General features: G+C 38.4%; 1 protein-coding gene across 4 annotated transcripts in view; it reads right to left on the reverse strand.

The window, feature by feature from the left end:
* pappab (pregnancy-associated plasma protein A, pappalysin 1b) overlaps positions 1-20294 on the reverse strand; it is a 252884-nt gene that overhangs the window by 134340 nt on the left and 98250 nt on the right. For all 4 annotated transcript variants that reach the window (XM_073949695.1, XM_073949694.1, XM_009301935.5 and 1 more), the window contains 4 exon segments: positions 13983-14128; positions 13029-13322; positions 10540-10732; positions 9056-9177 (listed from right to left, as the gene is read on the reverse strand). In XM_073949695.1, coding sequence (XP_073805796.1) covers positions 9056-9177; positions 10540-10732; positions 13029-13322; positions 13983-14128 — 755 coding nt within the window.

Below are 20294 nucleotides of genomic sequence, written 5' to 3' on the forward strand. Positions count from 1 at the left end.
TGGTTTTATGCAATCCTTCTCCAACACGTGTGATAATGTAATATGAGGAGGGAAAAATGCATATAAACAAAACAAAAAAAGTTTATTCTATCTATCTCTTGTATATAATTTCATGACATTTATACATGCCTTTTTAGAGGCCCTGTTGCTTTTCAAATGCTGTTTTTTGATCTGACTGCCTGCATGACGAATGGAAATAAAGGTGAGGTAAAAGCCTCTTAAGCGTTTATTTTGGTTGACCTTAGTCAAGCATCATTTGTAGTCTGACTACAAGGTAAATGACAAATGGAAAAAGTGTTGGGCAAAAGTTTTGTCAATGTTTATTTGGTTGACCTCAGCCAAGCATCTAGGTAACCTCCCTCGCACGTCTGACTCAGATATCACTGTTGTTCTAGGTTGGGTATTTGTTGCTCAATTGGATGGCCAAAACAAACGGGACCATTCTGAAACTAGATGCATTTTCACAGTATCAAATGCACGATTTTTTTGTGCTAAATGTCTCCCACGTAGGTCCCCAATGTACCTCGTCTGCTGATTAAGTGAATATTAGAAGAAATATTAGATGGAAAACAGGGGAAAGGACAAAGACAGAAATAGCATGAGCTATCAAACAGTACGGGACTCTCCAAAACAAACCAATAAGCTATATCAGAATTCAATTTACATTCTATATCCAGAGTTCTTACCAGGTCAAGAAAATATGATCATATCACCCCAATTTTATCCTCCTTACACTGGCTGCCTGTTAAGTTCCGTATTTAATTTTTAGCTATTTAATTTTTAATAATTTAGCTCCCAATTATATGTCCATCCAACTGTCTAACTACAATCCAACCCGCTTTTTAAGATCTCAAAACTCAGGGATTCTGGTAGTGCATAAAAGTCTACTAAAGGAGGTTGAGCCTTCTAATACATGGCTCTCAAACTCTCTGGAATAGCCTTCCTGATCAGTTCAAAACAAGATTAAAGACCTATCTTTTAGTAAAGCGTACACGCAATGCATCACATAACTGTAGGATGTGTGAATGTGCTCCATGCAGGTGAGTGGGCTTGACAAACCACCTGCAGGACACACTATTCCTGTCTTAATGTACCACACACTTTGGTATAAATATTTCTATATTTTCTATGTTGATTTCTATGTTTGTTTATATAATTCCTATCTACATTTATAGCACTTCATTTACACTTTTATATTTAATAGCGCTTAATCGCATACATAGATGCTCTAATACATCACATTCTCTATTTTCAAGCCTATCTAGAGGCCTCTAGAGATTGTGCAATGCCACCGACGGGATCCTAGACCTGTGGAGAGATAATGCTAATCATCAAGGACTTCAAGGACAACACACTTATTACAAAAATACTGTACACTTCATTAAACGTACACATAGACATCACCTATATGCTATAAAACTGCAGATTAACTATGTTTATAAATGATAACTTAGATTTGATTGCAACTTATAGCTTATTTTAATTGTAATGCTATAATGTGCACCTTTTTTAAAGCTGCTTTGAAACAATAATAACAGTAAAAAGCGCTATACAAATGACTTGAATTTAATTATATCAAAAGCTTAGCATTAACTTGAAAGTTCTGATCTAAAACAATACATTTACAAAATTATTGATGCATTCTTGCCAGTCAGTAAAGCAAGATCAGGATGTACTGTAGGCAACGAGGGCACGGAAAGTTGAGGTAAGAGTCATTCCAAGCATTCCTGGTTTTGTGTCTCACATTCAATCTTGTCTTCTTCATGTTTTCAATCAACTGTGGGATCCACAAGAAACCACAGGGTAATTTGCGTAGCGAATGGAGTTGACTTTGCACAACACTCTCGCATCCAGCTGTTTGTTGAAGCCATGTTGTTCTTTTCTTAAATTCAACCAACACGATAAGGGCTGCCATAATGCTCAGTTCCATAATGCCACCTAAGGGCATTTGAGAAAGGAAAAAAAATGGCTTTTTGGATGTAGACGATTAAATGCAGGGGACATGCATGACTTTCAGGTGATTTTCTGAGGGCAAAGGTTGGAGCCAGCTGCAGGTCGTCAAAGTCAGGTTTTGTATCTGATTGTGAACAGTGGAAAGATGGCCCGGGCAATGGAGTACACCAGGGAAGCCATCCAAGTGCAAAGCATAGTTAAAGCCATGTTGTGGCCATGGCAAGCCTGGGCATGCCTTCTCAGCTGACTGCGTGTAGCCGCTGCTGGGCCAACTTGGCTTTGAGGGATACAAGCATGCACTTACTCTCTGACTCACCCGTTTTTAAAAGCAAACCAAATGAAGTGATTAAGTAATTAAACAGAAAAACAGCAGGCCTCTGGAATGCAGGTCTCTGAAGTTGTTTTCGATGTTTTTAGCATTTCGATGTCAAGTCCAATTGACTTTTTCAAGAGCTTCTGCAGCCCGAGCTGAAAAAGCATGTCGGAGAAGCAACTTAAGTTATATTTCATACTCTAAAACATAAACAACCAAAAATACAAATACCTCTCAATTTTTATACACTGTAAAAAAAATTGCAGGGTTCCGCATTCATGTTGTTCCAACACAACTCGATTAAGTTAACGTAACAAATTTGAGTGCATTGAACATAAAACCTTAGGTTTCCCTGCAAAAATCTCCATTATTGTGTTGCTGAAGATCTTTTTAACAACCCAGGCTCATTCTGAAAACGTATCGCTATGTACATTTCTGGAGAGTGCCAGGAGGTACGTTTTTTTTAATTACAGATTTTGATGAATCTACCAGAGGCCGCTGTGGACTTTTTTTAGATCTCAAAGTTTTCTCACGAGTGCCATTCGCACCTTCTGTTCTAGAGTAAATCCACCAGAGGCCACTGTCGACTAACTGACTAAATTACTGACTGACTGATCGACTGACCCTCCCTCCTCCTTCTCTAAACCCAACCAATATTTTTTTTAAAAGCACAGATTGACCCGCCCACGATCTTCCCTAAACCCAACCAACAGTTTTTAAAAGCAGTCCAGAAAAAAAAGCCCTCGCCTGATTTTCACCATATTTTAAGATTTTACCACATTCTCACCATGTTAATTACCCAACACAGGCTCATTCTGATTACATACCCCTATAGACATTTCTAGAGAGACCAAAATACATCGCTGGAGCTACATTTTTTTGCAGTTTTTTATTTTCGGGAATCCCCCGGAAGCCACTGTGTCTGCTTTTTCAGATCTCAAAATTTCTCTTGTTAGTGTCATTCACGCCTGCTGTTCTCATGTAAATCCACTAGAGGCCGCTGTCAACTGACTGACCAACCGACTGATTCCCCACCTTCCCTCCTAACTAAACTCAACCAGTAGTATTTTAAAAAGCACTGACGGACCCCCTTATCCCCTTCCCTAAACCCAACTGCAGTGTTTTGAAAAGCAATCCAAAAAAAGAAAAGCCCTCACCTTATTTTTACCACGTTTTTAGATTTGACCATATTCTCACCCTGTTATTTACTTGTTTATTTTTATTTTTTTGGCTTTTGTTTTTGTCTTACCCACATTCTAAAACCATTCCTCACTGGACTTGAACCCCGTCATCGTGGTCAAGTCCTTTCTGCATCTCAAGTTCGCCGACATACATGCCAAGCTAACTAAAAAAACTGGTAACAGCAGGAAAATCATCCATATGGAGGAAAGCGGTCAGCTGGTAAGTGTGTAAAGGAACATTCGTGACAATGTTGGATTTTGTTTGGAAATTAAAATCGGGTTGACGACAGAACCCAACGTCCGACCGATGTGAATGTCTAATGTCCAACCTAAAATCAACCAAATATCAACGTCTAATCATGTTACACTTTAATGTTGTGTGGATGTTACTACTATGACATCTATCAGACGTTGGATTTTGATAACTTTCCAACACAACCTAAAATCAACCAAATATCAACATAATTTTACTTACTGGACATCAAAAAAATGTTATCCCTATCCTTAGACCAGGGGTCGGCAACCCAAAATGTTGAAAGAGCCATATTGGACCAAAAAAAACAAAAAACTAATATATTTGGAGCCGCAAAAAATGTAAAGCCTTATATAAGCCTTATAATGAAGGAAACACATGCTGTATGTATCTATAGTAGCTATATAAGCCTACTATAAAAATGACTAAGTTAGCTACAAATAGATAATGAGCCTTCATGATTAAATAGCCACTGAAATCAGGTGGTTGGTGTTTATTTAGTTGTCATTTAAACACTTCAGCACAGCCTCTGGTCTTTCAGTGATATTAATTTGATCATTTCTTCTTGTGGCCCATCAGAGTACACATACCTGCATAAAAGCGCATTGAATATCGCTCACATCACAGGCAATTGAGTATGCTGGCACTGAATTAATGTCCTTGGTTTGCTGATCGGTGATGTTACCTGCCATTTTAATAGCCCTTTCCTTCACTGTCTTAGCGGAGGGAGGTATATCTTTAATTTTTTGTATTATTTTGGTTTTGTTTTTGAAGTCTGCAAATAGGTGTTGTGTTCTAATATGTTGATGAATGACTCCTTCATGTAGTCACCATCTGTGAACGGTTTTCCATGCTTTATTATCTCCCGCTTTGTTTACAACAGCCACCTGCCCGGCATCCCGCCCTGCTGATAGAAACGTGTGTCAAAGGCTATGACGCAAATCTTCGTTGACAGAAATGTTGAAATTAAATATTAATTCTATACACTTTTACAGCATTTGAAAACGTTAAAAATGTTTGTCCTCCTATAGAAATCATAATAAAACAAAAATATATACTAACCTTCCCCGTCTTTTTGAACATTTTTGAAAAAACTTTAGGGAGCCACAAGGGCAGCGCTAAAGAGCCACATGCGGCTCTAGAGCCGCGGGTTGCTGACCCCTGCCTTAGACGCTGGCCAGACATTGAATTTTGGTCACTTGACGTCACAACCTAAATCTAACCTAATATTAATGTCTTATGATGTTGTGTGCCTGCTGGGTGGCTACTTAATACGTGATCTCCAGAAATTTATATAGGGCTACGTTTTTAGAATGAGCCTATGTTGCTTTTTAAACAAATAGTTTGAACCAGCAGCATTTTTTTTTTGAGTGTAAGAATAGCCTAAACAAGGCAGTTTGAGTTCATTCTGTGATACCAGATCAAAGGTTGAACTACGAGGGCAAGATCATTGATACAGCGCAGGAAAACATGACTCATAGCCCATGGTAAAAAAAAAACATTCATTTACGTGCACAAAGCTCCACGGAGCAATTCTTCCATATGTCCACATTTTTCGAGCCTTAAAATAAACACATGAGAAAATCGAAATTTATGACAACCCCTATGACAAATTTTTTCCACACTTTTTAGTTCTTCTCCTCATACATCGCTTTACTGTTCCGTCCAATATTGGCCTCACTTGGCAACCTGCATAGGGTGCGCTGCTTTAATCATTTATCCCACTCAATAAAACTGCACATTAATGGTTTTGAACGGCACTCACCAATTGAACACAATTTCCAAGTGTCAACAGAAACAGGTCTCTTTCGCAGTGCCAAAGCAGTCTGCTTAAATCCAAACAGGAAACCTCCTGAAACGATTCAAGTAGGCCACTAACAAAACCACTAAATGGCCTGTAAGTCTCATCATATGCAATGAGATTTATTATGGCCTAAAGTCATAATGAATTCAGCCACTAAAAGATTATTATGCTATTGTTCTTGAGCATCTTGTCACCAGTACTGCAGTAAAGAGTTAAATCAATAAAGTGTTAGTTGCTTTAAAGGGGCAACTTGTTTTTTTACAAGATGCAATATAAGTCTAAGATGTCCCAAGAATGTTTGTGGAATTTTTAGCCTAAAATACTCAACATTGGAGACCAAAACATGCTGTTTTTGTCATTTTAAATGCAAACTAACTGCTCTTTTTGTTCCTCTTCAAGAAGCAGTTGGAGCATTTACAGCTTGAGGCTATAGGTATACTCTCCAAAAACAAAAACATAGGCTTAGTTTTAATTACAGTACCTGACTAAAGTCTTGTCGCCTATTCAAGTTTAAGGAACAACAAATATTAACTTGACTTTTAGTTTGGTATCAGAAGTGTCTTATATAAAAGGCAAAGGGCTCTAGATTACGCTTATTGGACCAAAATAAAATATGATCATGTCTTGATTTTAATTATTTAATTAGGACAGTAAGGTCTGCTTAGACACAAGTCTTTCTAACAGAAATAATGTACAGTATAAAATATGAAGTCATGGTGCAGTGGAAAAAGAATTAACATTGTGTATGACTCCAATGAGCTTGGAGGACTGCATCCGTACATCTCTGCAATGACTCAAATAACATTAATAAAATCATCTGGGGGGCGAGGCAGTGGCGCAGTAGGTAGTGCTGCGCCTCACAGCAAGAAGGTCGCTGGTTCGAACCTCGGCTGAGTAGGCGTTTCTGTGTGGAGTTTGCATGTTCTCCCTGCCTTTGCGTGGGTTTCCTCCGAGTGCTCTGGTTTCCCCCACAGTCCAAAGACATGTGGGACAGGTGAATTGGGTAGGCTAAATTGTCCGTAGTGTATGAGTGTGTGCGTGAATGTGTGTGTGGATGTTTCCCAGGGATGGGTTGCGGATAGAAGGGCATCCGCTGCGTAAAAACTTGCTGGATAAGTTGGCGGTTCATTCCGCTGTGGCGACCCCAGATTAATAAAGGGACTAAGCCGACAAGAAAATGAATGAATGAATAAAGTCATCTGGAATGGCAGAGAAAGCATTCTTGCAGGACTCCCAGAGTTCATCAAAGATTCTTTGGATTCATCTTCAATGCATCTTCCTTTAACTTACCCCAGAAATGCTCAATAATGTTCATGTCTGGTGACTGGGCTGGCCAATCCTGGAGTACCTTGACCTTCTTTGCTTTCAGGAACTTTGATGTGGAGGCTGAAGTATGAGAAGGAGCACTAACCTGCTGAAGAATTTGCCCTCTCCTGTGGTTTGTAATGTAATGGGCAGCCCAAATGTCTTGATACAACAGGCTGTTGATGTTGCCATCCACTCAGCAGATCTATCGCACGCCCCCATACTGAATGTAAACCCAAACCATGATTTTTCCCGCCATCAAACTTGACTGATTTCGGTGAGAATCTTGGCTCCATGCGGGTTCCATTAGGTCTTCTGCAGTATTTGTCATGGTTGGGATGCAGTTTAACAGATGAATCATCAGAAAAATCTACATTCTTCCACCTTTCCAAATGATCAACTTGAAGTCTAGTTATTATTTGTTGCTTTTAGAACTGGGATCGACAACAAGACTTTTGTCAGACAGTGTATTATGGTCATGCTCACATGACATTAAAGTTTGTCATCACTAAAATCTATCATCTGTTTTGAAGCCATACCTGTTTAAACTTATGCTTTTCTAAGTGTACACACAGATGCTATCTGTCAGATGGCATGCATTGTGAGTATACAAGTAATTTTAAGAAGTCAATTTATAATGTCATTTTAAACTAAATCATGCAGAACCAAGCTTAGATTTGAGTTCATTTTTGCAGTTCGAAACTGCTCATCACAATGACATTTTTGGGGAGAATTGTTTTGGCTCAAAAACACATTTGAGCTACCATTGGTCCATGGTAATTGAGCAATGAGTGGGTGTGTTCTGGAACTTCACCTTTTTTCAAGTTTGAGTCTTATTTACTCATACGACGGCGGTCAAAACAACGGCAACACCAACATACTAGCAACATGAATGCATGAGTTTAGCATTGCGGACATATTACAAATGAATTTGCACGTTGCACCCGCACATTCGCTCAGGAGAGACTTTGCAGAAGACATATAATTGATGTGGACAGAATATTCAGACAGATTTCAGACAGCCGTCTGTTAAATAGGTGAAACAAACTACACAATAAAAGAATAAAAAGCTAACATAAAAGGCACAAGAAAGCATGAACACTTTCTTAATACTACAATTAAACCAAAAGGCTGTTGAAAACATGAGATATTAAAACAATATGCAACCTGCGGGACAAAATGCTGTACTTTTACAATGCGAAGCAGAGCAAGTGGTCATCCTACCGGCTTCCGTATGTTTATTTGGCAGTATATAATACTTAAGAGGTGAAAAACGTTACGCACAGTGGCGTAGCGCAAAATGCGGAGGCCCCCCTGCAGGGATCGCTGACGGGGCCCCCTGATGAAGGGGGGGGGGGGGGGGGGGGGTTTACGTCATATGTCAATTTGCATATCACTGACGTCATCACGTTCTACAGTTTGTTTAACAGCATATGGTTTAATAAAGGGGTATTTATAATTGCACTACACTTTATATAAGCATGTTTATTTAACTAAATGTATTGCTGTTTGAATACAGTATGTCATTATAGATGTGTAGTGAATGTGCAGTAATCTCTCATATGTAATAAACTCAGACAAGTTCAGAAACTGTCACTAATATCTGTGATTGTGAACAAGAAAAGAATAAACGGTCCAATTAAATTGTTAAAATAAATGAGAAGTAGATCGGTATGACTGTACAAGGGGAATACCTTCACACTGCCTGTGCTAAATCATTTGTCGTCGGTACGCAGAGGGGTGATCTGCTCTCGGGCTGTACGAGGACCGACTGGGCCGCCTGTCAGTGCTGTGAGGCGGGGGAGGGGCCGGCGGCATCACACGCAGCTCGTTGAGAAGAGTAGGGACGGTACAGTATGGACAAATGACAGTCTAAAAAAAATCTCCAATAACACACAAAAAAGTCGCTAGATTTGTCGCTAGGGGGGGTCTGAAAATTCGCTAAATCTAGTGACAAAGTCGCTAAGTTGGCAACATTGGCGGCAAGCAATCAGAATGAAGTAGTCCACCGCTTGAGAGTTGTTCAGAGAACACAGACGTGTGAACTTTGGTTCCGACCACAGTTGTTCCCAAGAGTTTATTGAAAATTGCGACGACGCGGGGCCCCCTAATCACGCGGGCCCGTCCGCTACGCCACTGGTTACGCAGCAACTTTTCAATATTAAATCAAGTCAAAATAAACTGTAAAATGTTGTGCCTAGCAAGATATTAGTACATTCATTGTAATAGAGTGTAATGAGTCTTACCTTCTGCTTCGCGGGGGCTCCAGTGGCCGGATGGGGCGCAGGGTCTGGGGGACGAGGAGTTGGAGGCGTACTGCAGGAGCACTCCAACTTCAGTACATTTGTCACAAACTGATCCCACTTCTCTAGGAAACCAACAGACAGCCGAGGTAGCAACTTAGACACAGTAACACTACACAATTTTTTTAATAACCTAAAGAAAAATAGATTTAGCAGATGAGTAAAATGCTTATCGGGATAGACAGATTCTCAGGAACATTAACCTGTTGAAGTTAAGTGCACTGCGCCATTATATAAATCTGATTGAACTTTTTTTACAGTATACATATGTAGTTATTATATATACACACTCACCGCCGACTTTATTAGGTACACCTGTTCAACTGCTCGTTAACGCAAATTTCTAATCAGCCAATCACATGGCAGCAACTCAATGCATTTAGGCATCTACACATGGGCTGCGTCCGAAACCGCCTACAACTCAGTAGGTACTGCATTTAAATTTAAACGTACTACTTGGCTGTTAGGAAAGTATGCTCTATACAGTATGAACATGAAAAGTGTGAATGAAATTTGGACGTACTACATCGTCGCTTTGCTCCCATTCATGAATTCGCTTGCGAGGCATCATGGGATAGCACAGAATGCATAGGATGCACACTCCAGAATCTCGCCGGAAGTAGTAGGTCATCCGGGTACTTCTTGCATACTGATTTTCGAATTCTATGTATTCGGACATACTACTCGGCTCGCATACTGATTTTTGCGTACTATATAGTATGGAAGTATGCGGTTTCGGACGCAGCCATGGCCTGCTGCAGTTCAAACCGAGCATCAGAATGGGAAAGAAAGAGGATTTAAGTGACTTTGAACATGGCATGGTAGTTGGTGCCAGACAGGCTGGTCTGAGTATTTTAAAAAGTGCTGATCTACTGGGATTTTCACGCACAACCATCTCTAGGATTTACAGAGAATGGTCAGAAAAAGAGAAAATATCCAGTGAGTGGCAGTTCTGTGGGCGCAAATGCCTTGTTGATGCCACAAGCTACCCGAGTATTGTTGCTGATCATGTCCATCCCTTTATGACCACTGTGTACTCATCTTCTGATGGCTACTTCCAGCAGGATAACGCGCCTTGTCATAAAGTGCAAATCATCTCAGACTGATTTCTTGAACTCTTCATATATATATACATTCACACTTTTTAGCATTTCATATAGTGAGATTGTAGAGCAGATTTATATTTTTCACCTACAGTAATATTATTTTAAATGAATTAAAAATTACTTAAACGATTTTCCAAGATCAAATTCTCAACTTAAGCCTATTACCTTAATTAGATTTTTTTTATTGTGCACATTAAAGTATAAAGTCTGTGTATAAAAAATCTTTGCTACTGCAATCTACTGAGTTTAATTAACAAAGTAAGTGCTTGGTTAATATCATTAAACTGAATTAAACATGCTTTTTCTACAAGTTCTTTTCACCTGTCTAAGTAATGGCCTGTGAGGGCAGGAAACCACTCCAGTGTGAGCGAGTCCTGGTCTTGAGCTGTTACTCGAGGAGGCAGAGGAACAGGAGCTGGTTTACTGCCAGGTCTCCAAGACTGGTAGATCAGATCCAGGTAACAGTGCATTCGAGCCACCTGGTTCAATGTGAAGGAATCTGTGCAGACGTCATCTGTAGGGGACCAAAATCAACACAAAAAAAAATTGCTCACTTTTAATCTATTTCAAAATATGTTTTCTGTTCAAATCAGCACTGCAAAAAAGTATACTTAAAGGAAAACTCCACTTGCAAATAGCTCATTTTACAAGTCACTTAGGAGTTTTGGAGTTTTTTTTTTTTTTTTTAACAGTTTTACTATGGTACGATAATAATCCCCTTATTATTACTTTTAATTTTCCCCTGGTCTTAGTACATAATGTAACAAAGGAAAAGTCAAGTTTTAAGTAGGAAAATTATCGGTAACACTTTATCATAACTACACACTATGAATCATTTATTAAGCATTAGCATCTAGTAATTATTTATTTGTTAAGCTTCAACTCTACATTAATGAACGTTATAAGCAGTTTATAACTGCAGCTACAAATGCTGTATTCTTGACTTATAACTAGGCCAACACAGAATCTTCATGAGCAGAATTCCGCAGATTTTTATCCCATCATTAATGATTATTTACTTGAGTGAATGTGTGTAAATCTATATTTATTCAGTTTTTAAATTAATTACAGTAATATTATTGAGTAATATGAAAATGTTCATATAATTTATGCACAATGCAGTTTTTACAACTTTTAGTAGATACGTTTAGTATTATATGAGAGACTTGCTTCGTTTACCAAATAAAGTGAATCTAATTGAATTTGCAGTTTAAAAATGAAAATAAAAGTTAAAAAGATATACATTTTTATTTCCCATATTAACGGTTTTAGTTATGATACTCCCAAAATAATTGATTGTAACAAACATTATCCTCAGAGATGGCAAAAAATGTCCGCAGATTCTGTCTGGTCCTACTTATAAACACATTTATTATGTGTTTAATAATTGTACTTTCATGATTTGTGACTGGTTGATATTTCATTACTTAATGAAGTATTGCATTATTTACAAACCATTTGTATTTAAGAGTAGTGGGAGGATTTAAGATCATTGAGAATGAGTTAGTAAATGATTATAAAACTATTGATATTAACGTTTACATATCTTATTATTCAGGCATGTAGTAAAAGTTGCTATACATGTTAATAAATCCTTTATTAACTCAACTTAAGCTAATCTAAAGTGAGGACTATTTTTGCTTCATAAATCCCTTATAAATGACAAATAAAGGCATTTCTTTGCAATCTAATCTAAAAAGTAAAATTACTGTAAATTTTAAACAAATCTGAATAACAGGAGTGTAAAAAAAGGACATAAAATTGGAAAAAACAACAACAATATAATAATTTAACAATACAATTGAGTGCAATATTTAAACTGTACAGTAATTGTATTTTAGATTAGGTTACAAAGACCATCTAAATTCTGAGTTCTTTTATTCAAAATGTCTGATGTTTGGGAATTTTATAAGACAGGTTTAGTTGGTAATTTAGCAAATCATATTGATGACAGACTATGACTTATGACAGATTGACTAAAACAACATTTGAAAGAATTTTTGTTTAAATATATTTAGTTATAGTGGAAAAAATATCCTCAACTGTGTTTTACCTTTTACTCACCATTTACGATTTTTGGTTTATTTTGCCATTTCCACTGAACATTTCTTTCCAATATGATAACTCAAAATGTAAAAGCAAGGAGAGTTGAGGTATGTAGACATGTCAGTCTAGACAATAACAACTTTTCGTCATTCATGGTACACAATGGAACTACAAAAGTGTCAAGTTTTAAAAACAAAAACTTTACGGACATTTAAAAAAAAAAAATTGGGAGTATGATGCTAATTGTCTAATCCGATTCAAAGATTTATGCTAAGCTAAGCTAAAGGTGATTCCGCCATATCCTGACATCTTCGGAATTTAACTTAAAAAACAATACTGCATAAAAAAATTGTATGTAAAAATTGCAATTAAAAAACACAAATCTACTCTCATTAAAATAAAAACGGGAAACCACTGTAGCTCTATTTTTTCCCATTCTTAACAGTTGAACACATATACAATAACACAAATGCTGTCATGTTATCTTGCATTCAACAATGCCTGAAGTTTGGGAATTTTTTGAGACAGGTTTAGTTGGTAACTTTAGCTAATCATACTGACGACAGACTATGACTCAAAACAACATTTGAAATGATATTTTTGATATGATATGTAGTTAGAGTGAAAAAAGCCTTAATTGGGTTTTTCCTTTTACACACATTTTACACTTTCAAGTTCATAGTGGCATTTCCACTGAACATTTTTTTTATATGATAAAACTGATATGAAAAAACAAGGCAATTGAGATTTGACGTATGTCTTACCAGCATAGCTCATGTAATTGTTGAATGGGGTGTTTGTGAAGTGACGTCTGCCGCAGGTGTCATTGCCCGGCTCAGGATCACTGCAGTATTTGTACTTGGGTGTAGGATTGGTGTCTGCACACAGATCTCCCGTCTCAAGCGAGGGCTCGGTCTCCAAGCAGGCATCATTACAGGACTCCACCTCTGAGATTCCCCTGAAGACATGGTACAGTCCCAGGCTGTGGCCAATCTCGTGGATCATGGTGTGAGTGTGGCCAAAAGTGCCATAAAACGAAGGGTTTAGCACAATCCCACCTCAAAAAATAAAAAGAGCGAGATCGTAAGCATCATCTTTTATTTTGGTACCTGTTTATTTTTGAACATCTTTGAAAAAAAGATGACACAAAATAACACAATCCAGACTCAAATGTGCTTTTCCCTTACTTATAAAGTTAATAAAAATGCTTGCTTTCATTTTTCCATGGCTTTGAAAGTTTTTTTATTCTTCTCTGTATTTTTTTTTTTTTTTTGGTTACTTTTTAATGTGCTTTAAACTGCAGTGAAAAATAACCAAATAAATAAATAAATAAATAAATAAATAAATAAATAAATAAATAAATAAATAAATAAATAAATAAATAAACTAACAAGCAACTAAATAAAAAACATAAATAAACAAAAAACAAAAAAAACAAAGAAACAAAGAAAAAACTAAAACAAAAAAAATAAATAAACTAACAAACAACTAAATAAAAAATAAACATAAATAAACAAAGAAACAAACAAACAAAGAAAATAAATAAATAAACTAACAAACAACTAATTAAATAAATAAACATAAATAAACAAACAAACAAAGAAAATAATAAATAAATAAATAAATAAATAAATAAATAAATAAATAAATAAATAAATGTACTGTATATTACTCGAATTAAATTGCTGTTAGTGATGTATGCGTATGATTTTATTTACCTAAATGTGTTAAAGCTTCTTTATCCCAGGGCCAAGTGGCCACACCAGCCACATCTTCATCCGATGAGTTAGCAAAAAAGATGTTCAAGTGTGTGGATCCATCCAAATTCAAAACTTCTTTCAGCTCCTTCACATTCATGTAAGCTCTGTAGAACAACAAAAAAAAAGAAAAATTATGCATTTTCCTGCAAATTTTGAAGTAATTCCATGATATAGTTATTTTAAAACAAATTTTCTAAATAACATGCTGCAGAATAAATATAGTATATAAAGTCAAACTTAAAGCAATAATGCATCTGGTAACTAGAAGAAATAATGTAAAAAATGACACAGCTAATTAAAATTTGATTAACACCAAGGCCCAAAGCACAGATCTAATATAATGTTAAAGGTTCTGTATGTAAGTTTTTGACTCTTCTGAAGCATAAAAATACCATAATATCTTTGCAGATATTAAGAAACATGTGAACTGAACATTCTTGTTAATCTGAACAATGCTGAAGTCAGATATTCTGCTTTGAAAATGTCTGTTGTGTGCCAGAACATCTGTCTTTGTTTTGGTTCTTTAAACCCGCCCACTGCCAGTTTAGCCAATTAGATTTCAGCACCCGAGGTTGCCTTTGTGTAAAACTGGCTATTTCATTCATTCGGTGAGAAAGGCTCTTAAAATTTGTGTCAGCGTCCGAAATGTGACCTCCGTTGGACAGTAACAGCCTCCGAAACGAGACACAGATTCAGAGTTCCACATAATGTGGTTATTAAGTAGCAAAGAATACAAGAACGTAAACATTAGGTGAGCAGTATACATTGTATCTCTGTGTCCTAACAACACGTGATGAGATTTGCAGTGATAAGCAATTTGGCTGTTTGCACCAGATAAAACATGACATAAATTTAAATACAGCCATTTAGAAGCACAGAATAGTGCACTTACTGCACTCCAACAAAATGGTAAGGTTTATAATCGAATTGATACACATTAAACCTTTTCAACATTATTAAATGTAGATGCTGAATCACTGACATGTGTTGGTTTGCAGTGAGTCACAGTTCTGAAGTTCAATAATAAAGTGTTTATTTTATTTTCAAGATCTGAGGTGAACTATCTGCTGCTGCTTTCAGTAGTATGGCAATAAATAAAATGTTAAATGGCATTCAAACTCACATCATTAGCATTCAGGACTGAATAAAGAACATGAGGTGTACCTGAGGTGATCATTGTCAGTTTTCTGTTGTTCAGCTGCAAGAAATAGAAACTGTTTCTAATATATCAATTCGAGGTGTTGGTCACAACAAAAACACCTTTTAATATGAAAAATATTCTTTTTATCGCATGCCATTGCTTTTATTTAGAACACGACTTAAATCAGCCTTAAATCAGCTTCTGTTGGCGTTGTCAATCTGGCAACCAGCGCTTGCGTGTTTTTTGAACCAGGCGTGCAATATCTAGCTAAACCACTGGGTGTCAAACTTACAACCCAAGCTCATTCTGGAAACGTAGCCCCGCGGACGTTTCTGGAGACCGCGATTTACCTCCGGCCACGTTTATTTTTTTTCGAGTGAACGATGCGGGGCAGTGTGGCGCCGCACCGCTCCTCCTCTTCGCGCTCGCCGGCTGACGGCTCGCCTCCGAGTGGAGGGCTTTCCCGATTCAACCAGTTTGTCCGCTTAGCTCACAGCGGTGCGTCGGCGGAGCGGAAGCCCCGGAGGAGGAGGAGGAGCCGGCCGCGAGGACGACGACCGGGATCGAGTCCGGGGAACAGCAGTTCCAGAAATCAGGTAAGATGAAAAACAGAATCCCGAAAAATAAGGGCGAGAATGCGGCGGGATCCGAAAACGCGGTCAAATTCGAAGACGAGGGCTTTTGCTTTTTTTTTTTCCCGGACGGCTTTTGCAAACCATCGCTTGGGTTTAGGGAAGGAGGAGGAGAAGGAGGAAGAGGAGGGTGGCCGGGTGGGCCGATCCGGTGGCTTTTCGCGCGAGAACAGCGCGGGCGCAAACGGCGCGCGCTCCCGAGAAAAAGCACGCACAGCGGCCTCTCGCGCATCCGCGAAAACAAAAACCGCTCAAATACGTATCTCCCGGGGCGTATCTCGCGGTCCGCAGAAATGTCCGCGGGGCTACGTTTCCACAATGAGCCCGGGTTGCAAACTTAAATACCACATCTTTCAGCATTCAATTTTTCCCCAAACTGCTTATGCATAATTTGCCTTTAAAAGACTTCAAATATACTCAAATTACCTCCAAAGTCACCATATATCAATCTAATAGATTGAGATTATAATAAACCAGAAAATATAGTTCAGCGCATGTGATTTGTGGAGTTATAGCAAAGTTTAACCCTATACCTGTGAAATTTTTTTTTATGTGAATGTGTTTTTAGGACCTGTGACTGTGTAAGATTTCAAGTTATATTAAACCAAGAAGCTATTTAGTTTGAAGCTGACACAGATTATCACTCATTAATTTTCCTTCGGCTAGGACTTACCACAGCAGAATGAACCACCAACTATTTCGAATAGTCCTGAGTTATCCTTAGTCCTTAGTACCTGACGTTTGTCAGTTAGTGTATACAAAATACAATTACTGTATGTAATTGACACATTATTAGGCCTTTTTATAATAAGTAAAACACATTAGTCTCAGGAAAGATAAGAAAAAAATCAGGGAAGATCACGCATATCTGTAGATGTTTGTCAAGAGGGGATGTGTTTGGTAATTTACTGGCCCTAGCGAGGCTGTCACACAGAGTTTGTATTTGGAAGGAAACCCGAGCCCTGTCCTGCAGCCAGCGCTGGGGTCAGAGGGCACTGGCCCTGTCTAGTTAGGAATGCATTGTGTCATTTGGATAGTCCCAAACACGGCCCCCTTAAAACGCTTATTATTTCACCTCCAACACTCTGGGCATGTTATTCCCATGCAAGCCTGTTTTTTTCCCCTGCAGTGATAACTGTCATGCGACTCAAACAAAGACAAGTCTCTCTGAAGTGATGAATGCTGGCTTGCTGGAGACATACATTTCCATAAGTACAACAGCATGTAACCATGCATATATTCATATTTGCGCAGACGTGTAGTATTTCATATCGCCTAACCTCCTCCAGTCTTTATGGGAGGCCTCGCTTAATTTCTCTCAAAACATTTGCCTTTTGAAAAATGCTGGAACAGGCTTGCCTTCAAACGTAGTAAACACCCACCGCCACTATTCAATGAGGAAAAAAAGGCCTCATTCCTCACCTTAAGAGCAACATCTGCTAGCCAGTTCACGGCGAGGACCAATCAAACAAGGTATCTGTTGTCATGCTGCTAAACCCCGGGTTAGCCGAGACATTATGAAAATGTATGTATTACTTTGTAGTGCTTTTTGATGTATTAACCTTCTAAAGAAGACGCGGGCTTAGGAGACAGGATGACCATTTCCTGGTATTTATTTTCTCGTAAGGCTTATACCGTGGCACTACGTCTTGTAAAGTCATCACTCTCTGTCATAAAAGAGAAACACTAGAAGCCTCATGACAGTTCAAAAGGGTTCACGGTTCTTTTGCACTTATACTGGACTGCCTCTCCAGTCATACACAAAAATCTATTGCTAAAGTATGTAAGTTGTAACTTAAAAACACCAGGCACAACAATGTTTGAACTTTATGCATATTTACATGTGTGAGCATTTTTAAAATAAATATAAACTATATGCACAATGACTTACATTTGTTTTTTTAATGTTCAAATCATTCATTTATTAATTTGTTTTTCGGCTTAGTCCTTTTATTAATCTGGGGCCGCCACAGCGGAATGAACCGCCAACTTATCCAGCATATGTTTTACGCAGCGGATGCCCTTCCAGGTGCAACCCATTCACACACATACACTACGGACAATTTAGCTTACCCAATTCACCTATACCGCATGTCTTTGGACTGTGGGGGAAACCGGAGCACCCGGAGGAAACATGCAAACTCCACACACAAATGCCAACTGACCCAGGCGAGGCTCGAACTAGCGACATTCTTGCTGTGAGGCGAACGGTAAACATGAATGTTAAAAGTTATACATTTAAATAACTTACAGACACACACACACACACTTGTAAGGCTATCTTTAAAGGAACTTTCCATAAACATAATGATTTTTATACTGTACAAACTGCATTTTATGTTCTCTTAGCCCAACCTTACCCTTAACCTAACCTTCACATGTAACCAATTGTAATTCGACATTATTAAAATACTTAATTCTGTGTGATTTATAAGAAATTTTTCTTTATGCGGATGAAAGAAATGACCCATAAGGATGAAATTAACTGGCACTGCTATACTTCTGGGGACATTTGGTACCGACACACACACACAAACAAATATACGTATTATATATATATACTATATACTATATATATATACTATATACTATATATATATATATATATATATATATATATATATATATATATATATATATATATATACACACTCACAGCCACTTTATTAGGTTAACGCTGCTTGTTAACGCAAATTTCGAATCAGCCAATCACATGGCAGCAACTCAATGCATTTAGGCATGTAGACATGGTCAAGAAGATGCTGTGGTTCAAACAGAGCATCAGAATGGGGAAGAGAGGTGATTTAAGTGACTCTGAATGTGGCATGGTTGTTGGTGTCAGACGGGCTGGTCTGAGTATTTCAGAAACTGCTGATCTACTGTGATTTTCACACACAACCATATCTAGAGTTTTCAGAGAATGTCTGAAAAAGCGAAAATATTCAGTGAGCGGCAGTTCTGTGAGCACAAATGTCTAGTTGATGCCAGAGGTCAGAGGAGAATGGCCAGACTGCTTCCAGCTGATAGAAAGGCAACAGTAACTCAAATAACCACTCGTTACGAATGAGGTATGCAGAAGAGCATCTCTGAACACACAACACATCCAACCTTGAGGCACATGGGCTACAGCAGCAGAAGACCACACCAAGTGCACACTCCTGTCAGCTAAGAACAGGAAACTGAGGCTACAATTCGCACAGGCTCACCAAAATTGGACAATAGAAGATTGGAAAAGCGTTGTCTGGTCTGATGAGTTTTGATTTCTGCTGTTACATTCGGATGGCATGGTCAGAATTTGGCATCAACAACATGAAAGCATGATCCATCCTGCCCTGTATCAATGGTTCACGCTGGTGGTGGTGGAGGTGTAATGGTGTAGGGGATATTTTCTTGGCACACTTTGGACCCGCTAGTACCAATTGAGCCTTGTGTCAACGCCACAGCCTCCCTGAGTATTGTTGCTGGCCATGTCCATCCCTTTAGGACCACTGTGTACCCATCTTTTGATGGCTACTTCCAGCAGGATAACACACCATGTCAAAAAGCTCAAATGATCTCAGACTGGTTTCTTAAACACGGCAATGAGTACACTGTGCTCAAATGGCCTCCACAGTCACCAGATCTCAATCCAATAGAGTAACTTTGGGATGTGAGAATATTGGCCAGTGATATTGCATCTTTGCAACTGAAAATGCAAGATGAAGCACTCAGAAATAGTTCTGCCATGTTGCCGTTGTCATGTCAACTTGATTCACAGAAGCTTGAAGCTCTTGCCCCACTTTCGAGTACCTCTGATTGGTCCACTCCTGTGTAACTGGCATTACTGAGCGCCTCTGCATTTAAAATTTGAAACTGAAACTTTGCATGTACTGTATATAAAATAGACTGGCATAGCTTAAGATCTCCTACCCTGAGAGATTGTCTCTTTTGGCATTCACAAAGGAGACCACCACCAAATGTCAGTCTATAGTGATTCATGATGTGGCTTCCATGGTTGTTCTGCCAGTGTCACCCACTTTCCCTACTCAGCAGAAAACCCTCAAATGATCCTGAGCTGCGTTGTGCAATCCATGACCACCGATGCCTGCATACTTTGGCTGGACAAATGCATACTTTGGCCTGCTGTTTTTGTAGTAGGCCTACGTCCACATCTGATTCGTGTTGTGTTTTGCTAAGTGAGCCAGTGGATTAAACTTAATTGAACTCAGATTAGCTGGTGTGACCTACAGTAGTGGAACTTTTATTAAAGCAGAGGCCTGTGTTTTTTAAAAAACAAGCTCCTTTTTTTACTTACTCTATAGCTGACTTACTCATCCCACCATGAAACTCCCTGACCTCTTTTTCCCCTTCTCCACAGCCAAAAAGCCAGCCAAATATTTTCATAGGAAATAATGAAATTCCTGAAATTATTAGGAGGGAAACCTTATATCATCTGTTCTCCTAAGATTTGTCCCCTGAGCTGGCTTCCACAGTTTCACAAGCGGACCTGCCGGCTTT

Source organism: Danio rerio, chromosome 5 (genome assembly GCF_049306965.1).
Source record: "Danio rerio strain Tuebingen ecotype United States chromosome 5, GRCz12tu, whole genome shotgun sequence".
Classification (NCBI taxonomy): domain Eukaryota; kingdom Metazoa; phylum Chordata; class Actinopteri; order Cypriniformes; family Danionidae; genus Danio; species Danio rerio.